This window comes from Myzus persicae, unplaced genomic scaffold (genome assembly GCF_001856785.1).
Source record: "Myzus persicae strain clone G006 unplaced genomic scaffold, MPER_G0061.0, whole genome shotgun sequence".
Classification (NCBI taxonomy): Eukaryota; Metazoa; Arthropoda; class Insecta; order Hemiptera; family Aphididae; genus Myzus; species Myzus persicae.
The window spans coordinates 161060-182621 of NW_019100703.1; the positions used below are offsets into that span (position 1 = coordinate 161060).

The 21562-nt window shown below is 29.0% G+C and overlaps 3 protein-coding genes, 1 long non-coding RNA gene and 1 other non-coding gene across 5 annotated transcripts in view; 1 reads left to right on the forward strand and 4 right to left on the reverse strand.

The window, feature by feature from the left end:
- Positions 1-568: 568 nt before the first annotated feature.
- LOC111042554 (E3 SUMO-protein ligase PIAS2-like) lies at positions 569-4923 on the reverse strand. The gene is made up of 3 exons (XM_022327201.1): positions 4679-4923; positions 4466-4597; positions 569-2907 (listed from the first exon to the last, which is right to left on the reverse strand). Exons 2-3 carry the CDS (start codon positions 4490-4492, stop codon positions 1072-1074), a joined length of 1863 nt encoding a protein of 620 aa, XP_022182893.1. The 5' UTR covers positions 4493-4597; positions 4679-4923; the 3' UTR covers positions 569-1071.
- LOC111042556 lies at positions 4593-5573 on the reverse strand. The gene is made up of 2 exons (XM_022327202.1): positions 5065-5573; positions 4593-4931 (listed from the first exon to the last, which is right to left on the reverse strand). Exons 1-2 carry the CDS (start codon positions 5278-5280, stop codon positions 4707-4709), a joined length of 441 nt encoding a protein of 146 aa, XP_022182894.1. The 5' UTR covers positions 5281-5573; the 3' UTR covers positions 4593-4706.
- Positions 5574-11029: 5456 nt separating this feature from the next.
- LOC111042546 (dual oxidase maturation factor 1) overlaps positions 11030-21562 on the forward strand; it is a 64773-nt gene continuing 54240 nt past the window's right edge. Inside the window, exon 1 of the mRNA XM_022327189.1 lies at positions 11030-11337. The gene's annotated coding sequence lies outside the window, so the exon portion shown is untranslated. The remainder of the gene's footprint in view (positions 11338-21562) is intronic.
- Positions 12817-19370, reverse strand: LOC111042547. The gene is made up of 3 exons (XR_002605469.1): positions 19174-19370; positions 17878-17994; positions 12817-13097 (listed from the first exon to the last, which is right to left on the reverse strand). It is a non-coding gene; the product is annotated as an uncharacterized LOC111042547 (long non-coding RNA).
- On the reverse strand, positions 20641-20714 carry Trnat-agu. Its single transcript has one exon. It is a non-coding gene; the product is annotated as a tRNA-Thr (tRNA).

A 21562-nucleotide genomic window follows, 5' to 3' on the forward strand; every position in this document is an offset into this window, starting at 1 on the left:
TTCTTCCCAAGCTGCCCCGACAGCCCAGAAATATTAAGTTTAAATAATCTGAACTTATTTGTAGTTTATCAAATCATACTCAATTTTCTTTTTCTAGTTTTGAAATAATTTGGAATATTAATATATTTCAATCCAATAAATTGATCAATTGGCTACTGCCAAATGAAATTCTAATACTTACCCTCCCCCCCACTCTAGGTTTGTTCCTAAATAAATTATAAAATATTTCATCACCATCAAACATATAAAATATAAATTATAACCAGTGGCGGAACGTAAGCTATAATGTTGGCGGGCTCTAGACCCCACAACACCTATAAAGATTCACTTGAAAATATAAAATACTATACAAAAACAAATATTTATTTACATAAGTTTCATATTTTACAATAAAAATAATATACTGTTTGTATATTGTAGTTCAATGCATATACTGTAAAATTATGTTTAGTAATTGTACCAATGTACTGACAAAAGTAGTTTTCTTAAAAACAAATACAGGCAATCAGTTATTGATATTTATTATTTATCTTATTTATCATAGACAATGCAAAATAGTTATTAACTTAAAAAAAAAAAATAAGAATCGCAGTTGAATTATAACTAATATTTTACAAAACAATTCAATAACTTATTTTGGGTATTACAAGTCTTGGGCCCCCAGCCCCTCTAGTAGGGCTTACGCTTTTAACTATGAATGGCTCAATGTTATTAAAAACAATAATTGAACATATTATATTCTGATGAGAAAGAATCCAGTAGCTATCATTACCACAGCTACAATCATGTTCAGAAGTAAGCTATAATGTGGTACCTTTATATTTGAAATTCTGCATACATAAATTAACATAGGAAAACATGATTTATTTACAATAATTACTGTATTGAAATTAAGTTAAGTAAAAAATTCAATAGTTACCATGTACATTATTAAAAGTATTGATAATTTACAATTTATTTGTTTTGATAAAAATTGTATTATTTACCAGTTGTACTACGCTTTTAAAAACGAGTTATTAATATAACAAATTGTATACATTTTAAGATTAGTAAGAACTAAAATACATTAGCTTAATCTAATGTTATAACACATAAAACTGATCTTGATTTATCTTTTTCTTGATGTCTATTATCTCTACTACTTCTAGAGCCACTAGCTACACAGTTGTTGGACCCTGAGATTGCAATATTTGGAAGGTAAAGATTATTGAACATACAAGTTGATTCCATTAATGATGGTGGATCAGGTTCATCATTTAATATAATAACTGGTTCATACTTTGAAAGAGCTGAAGTTGACTGATCAGAATCGTCATTTAACGTAATAATTGGTTCATAATTTGAACTAGCCGAAGTTGATGGATTAGAATCGTCATTTAAGGTAATAATTGGTTTATACTTTGAACTACCTGAAGCTGATGTTGAATTATTTTTAAGACTTAAATCTAACACAATGTCACTTTCAGAAGGATTTGTTAGATCTTCAGTTTCTTCAATATGCTCAGATTTTATCACAGATTCTTCCACTTTTGGTGGATTATATTTGAAACGTTTTGGTTTTGGAATAATCTCATCATCATTAACATTGTCTAGGTCAATACTACTATTATCTGCATCATCATCATCATCATCTGAATCTGACAAGGTAAATACTTCTATATTGTTTTTAGATCGACAGTCATTTGTTCCAGAATGGTTTGAAAATTCTCTATTTTTTCTCTCAGACCATGTGCCATCTTTTAATAAAACAACATTTTCACATTCTTCACTTAAATCTGGACTTTGAAGCATGTTTAAAAAAAAATCATCAACTTCAATGTTTTCAAATTTAAGTTTTTTCTTACATAATGGGCATGTCCATGTTTGCTTTTGTTCATTCATTTGCAAGAATTGTATTGCATCAAAACACTGTAAATGTATACAGTCTACACCTCGAGCAGGAAGTTTCATTCTTAATTTAGTTAATGGATCCTTAACAGTAGCAAACATGGAATCCACGCCCATATCTGCATCATTTTCCATTGATTTTTTAATGAGTTCTTTAGTTTTATCAGAGGGACGTACAGGTCTTTTATTGAGTTCTTCAAGCAAATCATTCCAAGTTAATTTTTGGGCCACAAAAACACCAGCTATATATTCGTGTGGTTCTTCTGACCATGTAATTTTTAATGTGTTCTGTAAACAATTTCTTAAATCTGTTTGTTGAGTAATATCTATAGGAACATTGCATCTCCATGGAGTGATGCCAGCTTTTGTTGGGATGTTTAATGTAGGTAACTTACATTGACGATCATTCACAGAAACAGTAATATTGTAAGGTAAACGTTCAGTTACATTTTCATCAAGTCCAACTTGTAATAATCTTAAAATTATTTGAATTTTATATTCTTGCCTGGCAATATTCCACGATTTAACAATAGAATGTCTAACATTATCTGTTAGATAAAAAAGTCCAGTAAAGTTGGCAGAATCAATATTAGTCTGACAGTACATAGGCATTAATAATGTTTGTATTGTCTTAAAGAATGGTAAGTGTTCAAATTGTACTGCTGGACTTGGGGGTTCAACATAAGGTTGTACAGGATTTGGTCTTGGCGCTGTTAATTGGCTATGAATCGGATGTCGAGATTGTCGAATAAAACGCTGTAAAAAATTTGGTTGTTGTACAACCGGTGCCTGCGGTGGTGGTTGATGTTGTTGGTTTTGTTGTGGTCTAGAGTTATAGACTTGTACAATTTTTTGTTTCAAAACTTTTGTTTTTGGTGCAGGAGCAGTTAACAAGTTTAAGACACGCTTCCTTAAAGATTGTTTGCTACCAGATTTGTTTTGCTTAACAGCTTCTAAAATTTGTTGTAGCTCATTTAGTCTTAAATCATATACCAACTGATGAATGTATTCAATGTCCGCCTAAAACCAAAAAAAAAATTATCATTTAACAAGATAAGATAAGTAAAGGTGGGATAAGAAATTCATAATTTGTAATACCATAATAGTTATATGATTCTTCATTATTTCATATAAATATGTGTATCCTAACTAGCTTATTATTTAGTTACTTATAATACATTTTATACCCATTTGTAATAAGTAGGTACTACAAACAATAGTACAATTTACACATCAATATACCTGCTTATATTATTTTTTATTTATTCATTTAAACAATTTTCTTTCAATTTGTTAAATTCTTGGGAAAAATTATTGACTTCTATAAATTTGTTTACAAGTTGGTCTATATTACAGAAGCCTCACTACAGTTATGGCAACTTCCAACTATATAAACATATAGACTCAGCGGGATAACTTGCTCACTGAGCTCGTTTGGTCAATTTAAATTGAAAACATCCTTCGATTTGTTATGATGTAAACCCATCTTAGTTATGTCTTAGAGTAACCTAACTTAACCTAACCTTACCCCTTACTATCCAAGGTGGTTTTACATATCAAATTGAGGGATGTTATCAATAAAAATTGTCCGAGCGAGCGAGGAACCACGTTGAATCTATCCACACTACAGTTAATAGTAGAGATAACCAAAAAGTACCTCAATCTGCACTTAATGGGACGCTGCATAGACATTTTCTGTATCATCTTACAAGTGTGTTACATTCAAATTGTAAGCTCAGCATTTAATTTACAATTACGATAAATAAATTAATATAGAATCACAATGTAGGCCAAAATTCTGAGATATCTGATAAAATTTCTTCAAAAGCATCCTTTTCTTCACAAAGCTTTAGCTGCCAAATAAGACTCGGGGAAATTTTGAGCAGCGCCAACACCATGATGGTAGTTTACTTCCTCCATTTTGAAACATCTAACATTTTCTCCATGTTTTGAGAGTAAGCTCAAGGGGTAGGGTCCAAAAAGTTATACTTATATAGTTAAGTTAACCATGATTACATCCAGAAGTAGGTTATTAAAACCTACTTCTTGAATATTAATGTACAATATTCTACAGTCCAAAAATATAATTTGTTGATTCCAGCAATCACAGAATGGTACCAGAATTTTATATGCTAAACATTAACATCTTACTGAGGACAAGCCACAAACAAAAATGATTATATTTATTTATCTGTTTATAATACATACATATGTATTTAATAATATATATTATACACATAATCAATCATCAACATTCAAGTATTGAACCTAGGTACAATGATTTAGATAATTTATTTAGGTACCAAACAACAACTAAATATTAAGGTATACAATTTTAAGAATAACATAATATTTAGGTAGATAAGCAATATTAAAATGTGTAATTGTAGTTTATTAATTATTATTTAGGGGTAATACCATTGATTAATAAATTATAATGTAATTAATCAATGGTCATAAAATACTCTTAAGATAATCGCTTTAATATCTACTCTAGTCCGTAGCCTATGTACAATACCCATGCTGAATTGGTTTAGTACGTTATTGTAACTATATGATACGGATAGATAATACTTACAATCAAATGATTAATCGATTTCGCCATTTTAGATTCAAGAAAGACCAACGATCCTTGATGGAGTGAAAATTTTACGTTAAAATGTTCAATAAACAATCATCGAGTGGTTTTTCGTCCAAACCATCAGTAGGTCTAAGTTAACATTTAACAATAAGTAAATACTGTTAATATTAAATCGATTAAAAAACGGACAAAATACAATAGAAATTATACTTATAATAATAGTTTACGTTTCACCGTTTCACCGTTTCACGATATGTACAAAAAAAAACCAAACCACCAAACGGTGCTGCAAAATATAGTATTTCCAATTAAAATACACTGATAACGTTCCAAGTTTCAGATTTCCGTCAATACTGAATCGTACACACTGGATGAAAAAATGATGGGCGAATAACGTATAAACCACTCCGACTATGAAAAGGTTGTAGCCACTGTCGAGTAATCGCCATTCGGTCACTTCTTCCTAGAATTATAGGTGAAATCAAAATGGACATTTTGGACCGCGGTCTCAGAAGATCTTCTAAGACCGTGTTTTGGACACCGAAAACCACGATAAGAGCTAACTGCTATCAGTGTTGCCATGTAATACAATTTACCGATTTATGTTGCATACGGCCACTCTGAACATATAAAGAATTTATTGATGGACTGCAGCTACTACAAAGAGAGGACAGCAGCTTGCTGCTGCAGGCTGATACTGAATCCAACATTGTTAGTAGGAAATAAAGCATATTAAGAGAAGATAAATAAAAGAAGATATTATAGAAGAACCATGGACAATGTAGATACAGTCGTTGAGGGGAACCAATCATTTCCCCATTGATCACCAAGTACACCCAAATATCGGGATATTCTTATTTTTTCATTATTTATGGCAGCACTGCTTATTTAATAAAAGTTGAGGTTATCCATTTTCTTTCTCCATAAATTAATATCACGAATCACGATGTAGAGAGGAGAACAGAACTGTAGAACTGTAGAAGTAGAAGTATCTTCTCTACATCGACTACATCCGACGTCGTTGTTAAATGTTAATACAAATGCACATTGCACAGAATACATTTGTCTATGATTTATGTGTCTTATGATACAATTACGATGTCAAATTTGTCTAATTATAGAGTATTATAAACTATATTATAGGTATATTATAGTATTTACATTGAATATTTGAATATTTTATTTTAAAATTAAAATTACCTAGTAAAAAAAAATTATTAAATAATTATAATTTATACAATTGTTCTTCTCCCTAGATAATTTCCAGGCAGAAACGATGAAATCGGGGTAGATCACGAATTAAGATAATAAATAATAATATACTTTATAAATAAAGTATAACTTATAGGTGATAAGGCGTATTATCTTAAGTAGGTATACCAGAATATTCTTAAGTATTCCAGAGTACACCTAAGTAGTTTATAAAAAGAATTAAAAGGTTAGTGAATCCACAATTTTACATAATATTTTCTTTTATACATAGAGGAGAGTTGTCTGGGTTGGGCCACTTTGGATATTTAGGAACATAATTCCAGCTATAATAATATTAATTAAAATTAAAAATATTCAGCAGCATTAAAATGGTATCCAATCATTAAAATAACAGTTTGGCATATAGTTTTGTTTACCTATATGTTATAAATTAATTTCGGTTTCTATTTCTCAAACTGAAAAGTTCGCATACAACTATAGACGAAAAAATTGCAAGTTTACAACTGAATGAATCTTATATCACTACCTATTCAACAGTTGACTAACATCTGTAACAATCAAGTACGTAATCCGTAATCCGTAATCACAATTCACTAATCATTATCTATAAATAGACAATAGCTTAAAAGCAATCTAAATATTTTGTAAATGTCATATGTTTAGTATGTAAGACATAATAAATAATTAATAATATAATATACGAGATGATCCTGTGCGTTTCGTTGCCCATTAAAAATGTCAACTCTGTACGAATATTATGTTTAATTTTAATTTTATTTTGATTGCGGACACGCTGAAGAGCGGCTATAAATGCAACTCAGCTACCTTGGTAGGCAATGTGTGAAAATTCGATGTATGATGTATGCTTCGATTAACCAGTAGCAACTAATAAATATTAAAAAAAATACTAATTATTTCTCCTATGGCCATGCGATAGCAACCATTTATAAACAAATATTTCCTTTGTAAATCTTAATAGCCGTTTGAGGAACCCTCCGAGTTGGACCTACCGGACTCAATTGTGAATTTAAATCATCCAGAGAACCATTCAAACACACACAAAATATTTCATCAAAATAGGTCTAGCCGTTTAGGCATGCATATGAGAGACATACAGACATACATTATTAATTTTAATATATAGATTATATAAACATTTCAGGCCTTCAGCAAAAAAATTGAATTATAAAAAAACGACTAAAATCGTTAATCTTATTAATACTTGAAATTGTAAAATATTTTAAATGTCTACAAAAAAAGTTGTGCTTGTATATTTATTAGATTACTGTGTTTCAATAACAACTAAAATAGGAACCTTTTATTCAATGTTCCAGCGTAAAGTGTGAATATTAAACATTTTAGGAAATTATAACAACAAAATTATTTGTTAATTTTCGCGATTTTGAAGAAATTTTGTTAAAATTCTAAGTTAAAAAACACTCATATAAGAAATTATTGTAGATTACCTCTCAGTTTTTCAGTTTTTTTTATACTTTTATGTAAAATTGTTTTTTATGATTTTTTAGTAATCTTAGAGTAAAATCATCCACTAAAAAAATTATAGATTATAACATTTTTATGGAGGCTTAACAAATCGGTTTTATATTTTATTAGTATTCTGCTTGGTGTTCAACTTTTAAACTAAAACAAACAATTGTAAATATAAATTATTTTGAGAGAATTCTTAGACAAATCGATATACATTATTCTCTATAGTTCTTATAATGGTTGATTTTACTCTAATATAACTCAAACACATAAATAAAATGATGATTTTACGTGAATTATTTTTGTTTATAATGCGAGTGTGGGGGGGGGGAGAAAATAAACATTGCTAGCTCAGGCATTTTCTTAAGGTTTTTGAGCGAGTAAAAAATGTTTTATTCACATTTATAGAAAAAAACAACTATCGTATTTCAAATATCTATAAATAGTTCAAAAAAATCCAAAATATTTTTAAAATTCTACCAAATAAAAAATGCTTATTATACTTGGTAAATTTTTCGTCTAGTTTTTAATGCTACAATAGGTGACAGATAAAAAAACACACATAGTAAAATCGCTATACTCATCGCTTTGTTCAGAACCATACAGAAAAATGTAGTAATACCTTTAATTTGAGTGTAGTAGAATATTAAATTACTCAGTCGAAGTATTAGTGTAGGGTAGCTGTAGTATTATATCAATTAATTATTAAAATAATACAGCATTAATTTAATATAAAGCGTCAGTTATTTGATACAATTTATAGGTAACCCCACATTATAAGCAATATGACTATATGACTACCTATATGAGTGCCTATCAATCATAAATTAGCTTATGATTTTCATTTCAGAAATGCTCTCGGTTGAATGTTTACTGAAAGATCGTGGCCCACGAGAAATGGAATTAATCCAAGTTTATATATTTTGATGATAGTTATGATAATAAAACTAACATTCTTGTCTAGTTGTCTGTATCAATATTCAATATAACAAAGACGTTGTTACCCTATACAATCGTGTGTACGATATGTATAAATAATACATGTTGTTTAATACACTATCATTAAATTATATATTTTTGTATTAAAAAATATGTTAGTTATCATTTTTTCATTGCAGTCGTTGGCATTAAAAGACTTACGAAATACAATTTCCGAAAGGTGCTTAACAAATACCATAAACAATAGATCAAATGTGAGATTTGTGCAATTGTACATTTATTCATATCTCCCCAATACTATAAAAGCCTAGCATTAAAATTAAAAACTAATTTAACATTTAATTCTTAACAGCGAATGACGGGTTTGGTTGATTACATGTTGTAACTTAAATCAGTGAATAAATTTATGCAAATACTTTGTGAAATTCGCCAGGAAAAAATAAGATCATTTGAAATCTGTCACCGAAAATGTATAAATCTATAATGAAATTAATAATTATTAGTTATTAATAATTTTTAGTTTTAATTTACTTTAATTTACTACTACTTGAATTAATTTAAGGTTCAAACCATTAACTGAAATTATTCAATTTATAACAATTCATTTTGTTGTTTTCATTTTTTGCAATACCTTTACCTACTTCGTTCTAACTAAACTTTATCCTCTGCACTGTTACTTAGTTATTATTTTTTTATACTTCTAATTTTTCAAATTTGTATATTAATAAAAGGTACCTTATAATAATAAATTGAATGGACAAATACATTTCAAGAGTTATTATTTAGTACTTTTATTTAAATATCAGTCATTATAATAGTTCAATATTGAACTCTATAAGTATATTCACCTAGCTTTCTTATTTTAAAATTGTATAAGAATTAATATTATAATAAATCTTACAGCACTAATCTTACCAAATTAAAGATTAGTATTAATCAATTTGATGTATTGTTTGTATTCTGTAAAATCTGTATCATGCTAAAATTTATTTATTTTCTTTTGCGCAATAACTTTAAATTATCGTATTCTAGAAGATTCATTAATACCTACTATAAAAATTCTCTTTAAATATGTTTATTTTTTAACCTTATGTTTTATATTTAATAACACTTTTTTTTATTATGATATTGAATTTCTCATTCTAAACTGATAGATATATTAACTGCATCTATTCATATCACAGTCACAGGATTTAGTAAGTATAGCAAGTAGGCACTAAGAAACAAATAGCCTATTATTGTAAACTGATATTTTTAATTATATGTACTATATAGTATATACCAATATACCATTGCTATTATCGGTGAAATAAAGTTTATTACTTATTGTTGTTATTATTTTAAGTACCCATGTTTCGTTATTAATTGTGTTTTTTTCAATGGTATCGACGACGCTACCGGAACTGCTTGCGCATTGCTTCAACTATTTTAACTGTATTTAAAGCTAGAAGGTACATAATTTCATAATATAATATGCTGTGGTTTTTTGTGAATAAATTTAAATATATTGTTTACGTTTTCCCTAACACAATTCATACACACAATATGAAATAAAAGTTAGCGGGCGACCAACGCCAACGATACATAATAAGATAAGTACATTATATATTTATTTATCACAGCATTACGTATAAATCCGGTTGTGTTTTCCGGTTTCAATATCCACACGTACAGTCTGATATTGGAAGTGAATTGTGATTTGTGAGTGGTTGCTGGTCTGATACTCTGATATTCAGATAATAAACGACTATGTCTATGTGAATAAGTATATCATATTATATTATAACGTGTTCCAACTTTCAATGTTTTTTTGTATTTTTACTTTTCTGGTCATCGTTTTTTTAAGCGCTTGTACAGTAGTTGGTTATAGGAAATTTATGAGAAAATTAAATATTTTTATTAACGAGCAGGCATTGTTTTTCATGCAAATGTATTATGGTATGATTCGTATTATTAATACATGTATACATGTATGACGTATGTATGTATGCAATTTTTAATGTTTTCGTTTGTTGCGTGGTTAGAGGCATTGCTGTAATTGATCGATTTGTCTCTGAGACTCTAATGGTCTTATGCATACAATACTAAACCATAACTCAATATGAACACTGAAAATATGAATAAATCTACATGAATAAATATACATTTATACTTTAAAAACGTCAATTGTTTTTATTAATTTTTATTTTGTTGAATGCATATTTCAGTGTATTCATTGGAATTTGAAATCCATTTTTGAAGGTTTGGCAGTGCATTAAATTTACAGACTTAATATTGTCTGTATATTAACACTTAATAGTATGACAAATATTCACACTATAGAATGATGGCGAACGGTATGATTTCAGGTTTTGTATCAAGAAACATCAAATTTCCTCACCACTATAAAAAAATCCTTGTTATTTTAAATTTCCAGTTTGGTTCTCTGGATTAATTGCAAGCAGACAGTAGTTCAAATTCAATTAGTTGTTCTCGAATTATAATTTATAGCTTTGCGTTTTCAGTTTTCGATGAAATTGGATTCGATATATCAATTAGATATTATACTGATTCAGAACGTTTGACACGATATGATTATTGCCAATGTTTACCAATCAGTAATTATTAAGCATAAAACAATAAATTACCTGTAATAAAGTACCTGCAAACTAGGATATAAATGTAATAATATTATCATATATACTATTTTAATTAGCGATTCGAATAAAATAAAATAAGATAAAAATTAATCATCGATATAAAAATGTTTTATTAGCTACTTCCTTCAGTACAAACTGTATCAGCTGTGTTTCCGATTGTTGTCAGTTATAATTACGTATGGTACATCTGCTTACAGCAAACCACTTTCACCGGCGAAAAGAGAGTGTGTGGACTGGCGGCGGCCCGCCTTTCGTCTTCACTTCCCGGTCGGTCGTCGTCGCCGTCGCCTCTACAGTGTCCCGATGACTCACGGACCGGCAAAACGCTAAAAACCGTCCAGCAATAGTTTTGTTTTTAGTTTATATACATTTAGTATACTTTTATCCACACAAGAGTTGTTCTTTGAAAACATAATAATAGTATGCTGCTTTTAATTTTAATGTGTCGAAACATATTTTCACAATAGATTAAAACAAAAATGTATCGGCCGGGTCTGCAGTGTGCGCGAAACGTTTTGTGTTCTCGTCAGCGGGAAGATCATCGCCGGGATAAATAACATGTAACGAACACAGGAAATATACAGATATCAAGTATGTGTTCAGATTATTATTTTTTTTTTTGCACGACGAACGTTTAATTCCTACCTGCATGAAATGCATTTTGTCTGTATACGTGCATATTATAGTTTAAATAACTCTAGAAGACTGGAATTACGAATATTGAATCAATAACATTTTTTAAAGAAGTATACTGTTGCTTACATACTTACTTGTAAATTAAATACACATAAATATGTATATTTTTAATGTTTAATATATATCGTGATTCGTGGATCGGAGTTTGATATTGCTAGTCTAATAATTTTTAATTTTTTTTAATTTTATAGAAATGATCACGATTACCTATTAAAATATACATCGAAACATACCTACTATAATGATCTAGATGAAAATGTTTTTTTTAAATTTAAATTCAAATGTATATAATACTACTTTATATTAAACTGTATATTGGTACTCATATAGGCTATATACCAGTCGTGCAGCAAAGATTTATCGTGAAGGGGGGGGGGGGGTCGATGATTTGTTATACCGGGGAGGCTTTATAGGGTGTATGGTCTCTCATTAGTTTGCGATGCTGATGCCGGTTGCATAAAACATTTTAGATTCAAGGAGAAACCTTTACACAGATTACAATTTTATTTTAATACATCTCGCATAATACGTTCACAAAACACTAAAAGCAGGTTTAAATTTTTTTGAAAATCTGAGGTCCTCCTCCTATAGGTTACAATACTGAAGTAAGTATGGGTACTATAGTACTTTTTAATAAAAGTTATACATAATATATTTATCATTATCTTCATAACTGTACGTACCAAAATATTTTATGGCGTATTTTTTCTAATCCATTGAACATTATTGAAGAATTACATATATTTATTACTAATATATACAGTATAAACACAAATCTGTCACTGAAAATAATTTAGACTAACTACTCTCGTGTTCTAAATGAAATAATATTGTAAACATGGTGGTAGAGCATTGATAATTTATTTATATAAGTAAATCTGTATAGAGCCATGTACAGATACCTAAATTATGAACATCTGACTCTTTGTTATATATAAGATTAAAATTAATATTAGGTTTTAATAGTTTTAAATATTATACCTACTGTAGGTACTTATAGTAGTATGTAGTTTAATATTATATAACTTCAGATATATTCTGTATGTTTATTTATACACAGTCATGTGAAACAGACAACAATACATACCTAACCCAAAGTAATAACATTTAATATTAAATGTTAAAATATAAATATATTGGGTAGGTTAGTAGATAGTTAATTTTTCACTTAATATTATAACTTTCGGTGGTATATAATAATTTTATAAGTCTTTATTTAGGAATTTTCTAAAGGGATTGGATGGCATTTTGTTTAAATGTTGTCCTATAAGTCATATAAATAAACATTTAAATTATATACTATATATCATAAACTTGGCTCATAAAGGGTTTTAAAATCCATTAATTCAACTTGTAAAAACGTTAGGCAGATACTTGAAAAATTATTATTATTTTATTCAATTTGGAATAATAGATACTATTGTAATATTGTACTAATAATATAATATAAGTGGCTTGGCGAGGAGCGGTCGTACGCTCAATATACGGCAGCGCTCTGAACGTACTTATCGGCCGTCGTTGTTAGCACTCGGATGGGTGACCATCCGCGTTTTTAGCAATACATCCTTGCCATACATACAACATTTGGTGTTCCAACTAACCGTCCCTCCCCCAGACATTACCAGGCTAATGACCTTTGTAGTTGAAGCCTTAATCTAAAAAAAAAAAATATATATATAAAATAAAACATTTACTAATAATACAAAATAATAATTAATACCTAACACCTAACTGTTATAAGTGTTGTTCTTTTATCGTTTTAATGTTGAACTATTTTTCTAATTGAATACAAATTATCGTTTAATGAGAATTTATAAAAACAAATTTATAAACTTTCAAAACATACTTTTTACTGTCATCGAACCTATATAATAATATTATAAATCTATACGCAATCGTGTTATGATTGCATGTACATTTATATTTTTTCGTAATAATTATTGTTTCATGTTATGTTATTCAATAAAATGAATGACGGAAGTTAACAAAAATGATCAACTTATACGTTTTAATAACAGAATTATAACGATATAAAAATTAATTATATTCTCAAAGTATTTATAAGTGGGTCTCCAGCCGTCCTTCCCACAGGCAATCTTACGTAAAAACACCGTTACATTTTTACAAGCCACTGAATACGAATTATGTTTATCAATCATAATGTAAAATCTATTAGATATCGTATATACCTGATAAACTTAAAAATCCTAGTTTACACGAAACGCGTATTGTTCAATACGCAAACATAATAATATAATATTATGCTGATTGATTAACCAAGCCCTTTTTTCATTTCAATAATCAATTTATCCAAATTCTGACTTTAGTATAGTATACTTAAGGACCATAATATTTTCATATACCTACTTTAATTGAAAAAGAGAAAATACTAGCTGACAGGTATAACTACTTACTACTAAAGAAAACATGTTCATATATCACCTAACGGTTACGCGTTACGGATATTTATAATAAATAGGTACATACCTATATTTACGCAAAATCTCTATACTTACTTAACTGTATTCAAAATACTTAGATACCATTTTATACCATTTAACTCTACACTGCGTGAGTAAGCCAATTTATTATTTTTCGAATGAGAATCACTCACTCTCTTTTCATGTAAATTGTTAAGCAGATGACTTTTTTTTTAATTGTATTGATGTACATAATATCTAATGTGGAGTTCGAATGAGTATTTTTGAGTTATTTAATTTGTGTAATATAAGGTCAAATCAATAGGTCCATGCTAATATGTTGGATTATATGGGGGTTATGAGCTTTATAAAATTATAGAAATTACCTAATATTATTTTACTCTTTACGTTGACATTTTATAATTTATACAAATTATAAGAGTATACCTACCTAACCATAGCTAGATCAAATATTACATATCTTTTATGTTTTTGTAAAACAATTTTTAAGGGCTATTAGTATCCTTAGAAGGTAAGTGGTATATGCACCTATGCATTCTAATAACTCACTAGACTATTCGTTAAAAAGTAGAAACTTAATTTAGCTATATTAAAATGTTGAAAAAAATCATATTCTTAATAATTTTTATAAAACACTGTGATTTTCATTTAAAACTTATCAGTGATAAGTTATCACAGAGCACTTTTTAAATGATATACAAATCGAAGTATTTCCATGATAATGACAAAATGTACTTAAAAATTCCAGAAATAAGAATATGAATATATGTTCATTATTAAAAAAAATGGGAGCGAGCATGCTTGTGTCACTTGGTGAATCACTCTGCATATTATATATTATAACTATTAGTTGTTAATTGTCCCTTGAGCATACCGTTTAATGGTGGGTATACCTGTGACTTTTGAGTATCTTCTATATGTCTGAAATGGATAAGTGATAAACATTATCCCGGCCATCCAGCCAAATATTTCTGAGCACTATTATAATATACTATTGTACGTATAACGTATATATATGTACCAAATTGTCTGTAGAAATGTCTGACACACTTTGAACATAAATAGTAATTAGTCAGTTTATTTTAAGTATAAAAGGTTTTCGATTTGTACTTATCTATATGATATTATTTTTTATTATTTATCCGATACACCGCGGCTGTGCACGACGTTCAAGTGGGAATTCATGATTATTCATAGGTATTTTTTGTTTGTTTTTTTTTATCACTCACGCGTGTCATTAAAACATTATATTCGACCGCTAATGGACACTGGCTGAGCGGTGACGTATTTGCATAACAATCGAGAGCGTACACTTCATATTTTGGAAGATACTGTCTCGGCTGCAGTTGCACAGGTTCGTCGTGACGGACGCCGGAGGAACTTGTCGAAATAATACAGCCGTTTAAAATAGCGTGCTTCACGATTTTTCTATTGTCAAGTCACGTAATCGTTCGCAATCACTGCTGCAGTGTACAGAGACGACGACGACGACGACGACGAGTGACGACAACAACGCGTACTATATGCACTAGGTATACGTATAAATGTATATATGATAATAATATTGTGGATGGGTATATATCATTTCGATCGGGGGAGGGGGGAGGGATTCATTTCTTTAGAAATTTCGGCAAACGATTCCGACGACAGCTGTGCATAATAGGTATGACGATATTACATAATAATTCACGACTCGCTGCAGTTATTAAGGATGATATCGCAGCACGTCCCAAAAGTATACCGTATGATATCAGTGTACGTCTCGGCCAAAGAGGCAAATCAACAGGTTCGGAGGCTGGTTTTTCAACAGCTGTAATCAACTATGTATACATAATATATAGATGTATATATAAATTGTGTATATAAGAAAATGCCAATCTAATGTCATAAATTAGAAAGAATATATCTCTACGGCGATATTATACTATACTCGGGGCTTTTGGGGTATGTATCTACTCTTTGAATTGCACAATCTAAATTATGTTATACACACTGCAGATAGACATGCAGATAATAGTCTTTGAAAGGTTTGTGTAAGTGAATAATAATACGGAAAATTTTTCGTTTCTATGACTAAGTAGGTATATATATATACGGATATGATTATTATTATGTTTGTAGAGTACCTATACTGACAATAACATGCAATGATATGTTGTATACCTATATAGATTATATAGAGCTTTGCGGCTTTCACGGGCCATTAAAATAATGATACGTTACTGCGCCAGACAATAATTTATTATTTGTATTTTACTCCGAAATGTACTGTATATGTATATTTTATGTATATGAAATAGCACCAGCTGGGCACTGTAGTATTCTTTTATATATAGGCGTCATTTGATCGTCTTTTCGTTTCTGCCTGCCAAACGTTGATCCGCGAGAAAGGTCATTATTATAATATACCTATAATCTAATCTAATTCAATACTCACTGCTCGTGACAGCCGAGCACTCGAGAATGCGATTAAATATATACGATATGTCGATATAATGTACAATATATGCCATACATCTTTATTATATTACGCAGTATAATATATACTCCATACATATAAATCGCGTATTATAAATAACAGATGAAAAACACATCGTCGGTTCTCGATTCCTCTTTATACTGTTTGGTACTAACAAATATTATACACGAACAGTCAAAAACCGAGCAGGAACTAATGGGTAATAACACTATTACCAAAAATCATTTTTTACAGCTTTTATGTAACGCAATCGGCGCATTAAAATAATTTAATGACGACGACGACAGTTTTTTATACGTTTAAAATAAAATCATATTTAAAACTGGTTATTTATCTTATATTCTCACTCTATAGTCTATATAATACCAATTATATGTATACCTTCGTGTTATATAATTTGCGGTCAACACCTCGGATGTAATAATTCTCGTAGTACCTATCTGAGAGTGGCAGACGATGAGACACGTCTGCAGCCGTGTCGTTCTGAAGTCCTATACAAACAGCTGACGGTTTTATTATTTTATACTATTTTATAGGCACGACAGCAAAAAAAAAACCCAAAGTCTCAACACTCTTTGCAAGGGAGTCGCACCCCTCAAATACACCCCTGGTGCAGTTTTATTTATTTGTTTCGGTTCACGTGACGGGTAATAATGTGAACTTCCGACCGTCGCAGATCGAGAACACCCATCATGTATATAATATAATCCCAGACCTCGAAAGCTCCATCACGTCGTTTATTATTCGACACTCTCATCGCCGTGTGCCTATATATTATGTGTTATTATGTTTGGCGAATTATGCATCGAGACGAATTCCCGATTTGTTCCAGAGGATTTATCGAAGCATCCACCACGGGAATCGTATCGACTCGAACCTCATCACAGTCGTCCGCGAGTGTTGTGAAGTTTGAATAAAACATCGCGAGCTCGACTCTGTACCCTGCACAGGTATATAACAGGTATATACCATAATGTATACCGTTGGTATTTAATATATAATAATAATATATACGAGTAAGCGTACACAATAATATTATTATATGGCAATATGTATAATAGGTATTGTAAATGTATTGTAGGTATACAAATCATGTACTATATACATGTGACTCGGTTTTTTCCTCCGCGCGGTCGGAGATCGATATCGATCGATATTACATATTTTACAATAATATCTCTCCCCTGTAGAATTTGAAGTAACCTAATATTATACCGGTCTGACTTACATAATGCTTGCAAGATGCAACAGTAAAATATATTTTTTTATTTTTTTTTATCTTGAAAATGTTTTTAGGTTCTTATTATTCAAAATTGTAATGTATTTTATTTTTTGACGATAATACCTGCATATTGTATTCGCGAATACAAATATTTTAAATGTCGATGTATATAATGACGAATTTCGAACATCGAACCAAAGCTTTGTTAGTTATCTTATATCTTATAGTCTAATAAATAAATATTTTATAAGGATTTAAATGCAGTTTAAGTTAGCTATCCCTGAAATACATACCAGTAAATCCCTTCTGACGATTATAAGTTTAAAAGACGCAGATGTCTGGAATCCTGGCTCTAAAATATGTCCTCTTCACAGTTTGAGGGTTTCCACGTCAGTATGCCTGGCTCCACACTTGTATTCATGTTTTTTTATTGTATATAAATAATATAATAAGTACTGTATAATTTGAAATATTATTTTGCTAAAAAAATATGTATATGACAAACATATTTGAGGGACGAATAAATGGTTATAAAGGAAGAGGCAGACCGAGGAAAGCATACATAGAAGAAATGATAAAACAAGCTGGTTGTAGTCGATACATAGAAATGAAAAGATTGGCTTCTAATAGAGAAGAATGGAAAGCCAGATTTGCAACTACAAGGCAAGGCCTTTAGTAAAGAAGAAAAAATATATCTAATTTAGTATTTACTTATTGCACAAAAAAGATTACATATTGTAAATATTTCTGATTTTTTTAAATAATAATAAAACAAAAAAGCTGACTGAAAAGATTAGAGTGAGTTGGTGGACAGAATAATATGTTTATAAGTTTATAAAACTTATAAGTAGGATTAGATGTTTATGCATTTTTCATATTTTTTCTTTTAGAGTCGTGCACATTGTAGACCAAGCAATAAATTCGTTTCGAATGACATAGAGTCAGATACATTATATTTTATTTTGCATATTTTTGCATATTTAGAGGTATTGAAGAATAAGTTCTTATGTATAATATAAATCCATGTTTTGTATATTTTAACAAAAACTGAGAAATTGTTGTAATCTAAATTCTAAATCTATTTCTTTTCACATTTTTATAACTATTTAAAAATAATTTTGGAACAATTTTAAGTATTTAAAGTATTTTTTTATTTTTTTATTTTTTATTAGCTTTTAGTAAAAAAAACTATAATAGCTCGACAGTTAATACAGATAATACAGATAAAATTATACAGATAATAGAGGCTTAATATAAATAAAAACAAGAAAAGATTGATAACAAGAAAAAATAATATAAACAGTATAAAGTTATAATAATTATTGGCAATAGAATATTTTTTAATACTTTTTAATATTCTATTATTGTAAACCACCTAACTTAGGAACCTAATTAAAAATTAAAAACTCTACTCGGCAAAAGAAAAAAACGGGATCGACTCAAAAATTATAATTTTGTAACTTTGTGCAATTCAAAAGATATTTATATAAAAAACACAAAATTTAAGGGTTTTGAATACAAAAAAAATCACTAGTCTTATACGTAATACGTACACATATATAGATAGTATATAAGTATGCAATATATACCTTTATATATACAGTGTTCGTAACGTTTACTAAAAAAATAAATTCGTCCACGTTCACTCCTTAAAAAAGAAACTCGTTCACGTTTATGTTAAATGAAAAAATGAATGCGTTCACTTGGTCGTTCCTTCAATTTTTTAAAGTTTTTATAATAGGAATTTTAAGACGAAAATATTATACATTTTTAATTAATAAATATATTTAAATTGAAAAAAAACTGAGCGTCTTAAAAATCGTTCAAATTCATTAAAATATAAACGTCTTTCTCGTTCACGTTCAATTTAATAAAAGCGAGTGACGTTCGCATATCTATCATTAAATATGAACGTGAACACTGATAATAATTTATTTTAATATGTAATGGCGGTGTCGATTGTTTTGTCGCATTCGATTAGGTGTAATAAGCCACCTGCGATAGCCTCTCATCGTACTGGGCATCGTGACCGAAATAGTCATTTAAAAAATATTGGCTCGCAACGTATATTAAAATTCGCATAGTTTGTCATGTTTTCGTTCAGCAGTAATTTCGAACATTGCAGTGTTGTTATGTCACCGGTTTGGAAGGACTTTTGCTGATGCAGCTGAGTGAAAACCGATTACGTGACAGCACGCAAATCAGAAAAAAAACTCAATTTTAAAACATTTGAAGCTGTGACAGAAAGTGTGTACCTAATATGCATTTAAAGTAATAATTGCAGCAAGCTTTTTGTCTTGGCAAAGTTATGAAAATCGATCAAATCTACTGCCGCACAGTGGTATAAAACATTCCAATTTTAGTTGGCCAAAACTACTATTTTTAAAAGTAAAATATTATTGTTTTTTTCTTTTATCAAAAAAAGATTAATCAAAGAAATATATCGTTTGTGTGAAAAAATTCAGCAGTATAAAAATGTATGAAAGTATTAAAAATATCAATCAAATATGTAGTGTATACCTACTATGTTTTGTACAAACCGCACTTTAAGTTGAATAACTAATAATGACTCTAAGTCAGTGTAACTAATTCATTTGAAATTTTATATTTAGCCTCAAAATGTTCTAATGTTAAAAAACCTATAATTTTTATTATTAAAAATATTGGTTTCGGCCAGCCAGCTAAAATCGTATTTTAATATGTATTTTCGACTTAATACGTACAGATGATGCGTTTCAGCTGAACAATAAATATTGTTTCAGTAAAGAATCCAAAATCGCCGTGTTGAGCATATCGTACCTAGAGAATATAATATTATGTTATTATTTGATGATTGTTTTAACAGTGAAATATATTATATCCCAACATGTTGTATTATAATATAAGTAATTATTACGTAAGTAGTTAATTTGAAAACACTATTGACGTATTTTTAATTCATGTTTTTGAAAATATGTAATTACGTTTCTTCTTAATTTTGTATCGGTTTTATAAGCTTATTCTTACATTCCAAAGCAAAATTTTATTCCGATCATTTCGTGAAAAAAAACGCAAAAAGGCTCCGGGGAGATTCGAACTCCCGATCTCCTGTTTACTAGACAGGCGCTTTAACCAACTAAGCCACGGCGCCGCTGTGGTGAGTTGGAGAAAGATTGACTATATAAAGTTATCAAATACAAACCACTGCACATTATCATTGAGTATTTTACTAAGTTACAATAATCGATATATTATAATATTTGAATGCAATATCAGTGGTAATTAACTATTTAACTGCACACATTTGTATAACAGTATTGTACACTTTTAATTTTTGTTGAAAAATGTTTTGTAATGAATACGAGCTGTTTAAAACGGCAGATATTTTTAGGAAATGTTCACTATATTTGATATTAAAATAAATGCAAAAAAACCATTTGTAATTTGTTGATCATATTTAGACTTCTTACATCATAATGTGCCTAGTCATATACAACAATTTTATAACTCACAAGTAAATACTTGTAATTAAAAATAGAAGTAATTACTTCCCTACCAACAATATTTTTAAATGTAGAAATAAAGATTTAAAGAAAAAAAGAAAAATTCAAAATCTACATAACTAATCATTATTTTATACATCATATTATTTTTTTCTGCATTTTATGAAATTAAAGTACCTGTACAATAATAAATGAATAAAATAAAAACTTAATAAACATATTACAACCTGCTGTAACTTGTTTGATGATTATTTAAAATCAAAAGAGTCATTTTTTTAAACAAAGTCTTTATTACCATATTTTGCTTTTATTAATTCAATTTTTTATATTTATTCCTTAATTTTTTAGTGCATAATATTATGAACCCGAGGCAAACTTATCACCATCAATAACTTTCATAGTTTCATGATAGACGTACCTCGTCATTGAATAGGCGGCTGCAGTAAGGTATTGGATGCGTTAACTAAACTTGACTAAAATAGTAAAATATTTAACT

Excerpts from the sequence above, each read along its gene's own strand:
- LOC111042556 (XM_022327202.1), bottom strand. The coding sequence starts at position 5,280 with ATGATTGGTTCCCCTCAACGACTGTATCTACATTGTCCATGGTTCTTC. Across the intron at positions 4,932-5,064 it reads GCCGTATGCAACATAAATCG|GAAGAAGTGACCGAATGGCG; the intron begins GTAAATTGTATT and ends CTATAATTCTAG.
- LOC111042554 (XM_022327201.1), bottom strand. The coding sequence starts at position 4,492 with ATGGCGAAATCGATTAATCATTTGATT. Across the intron at positions 2,908-4,465 it reads AATCGATTAATCATTTGATT|GCGGACATTGAATACATTCA; the intron begins GTAAGTATTATC and ends TTTTGGTTTTAG.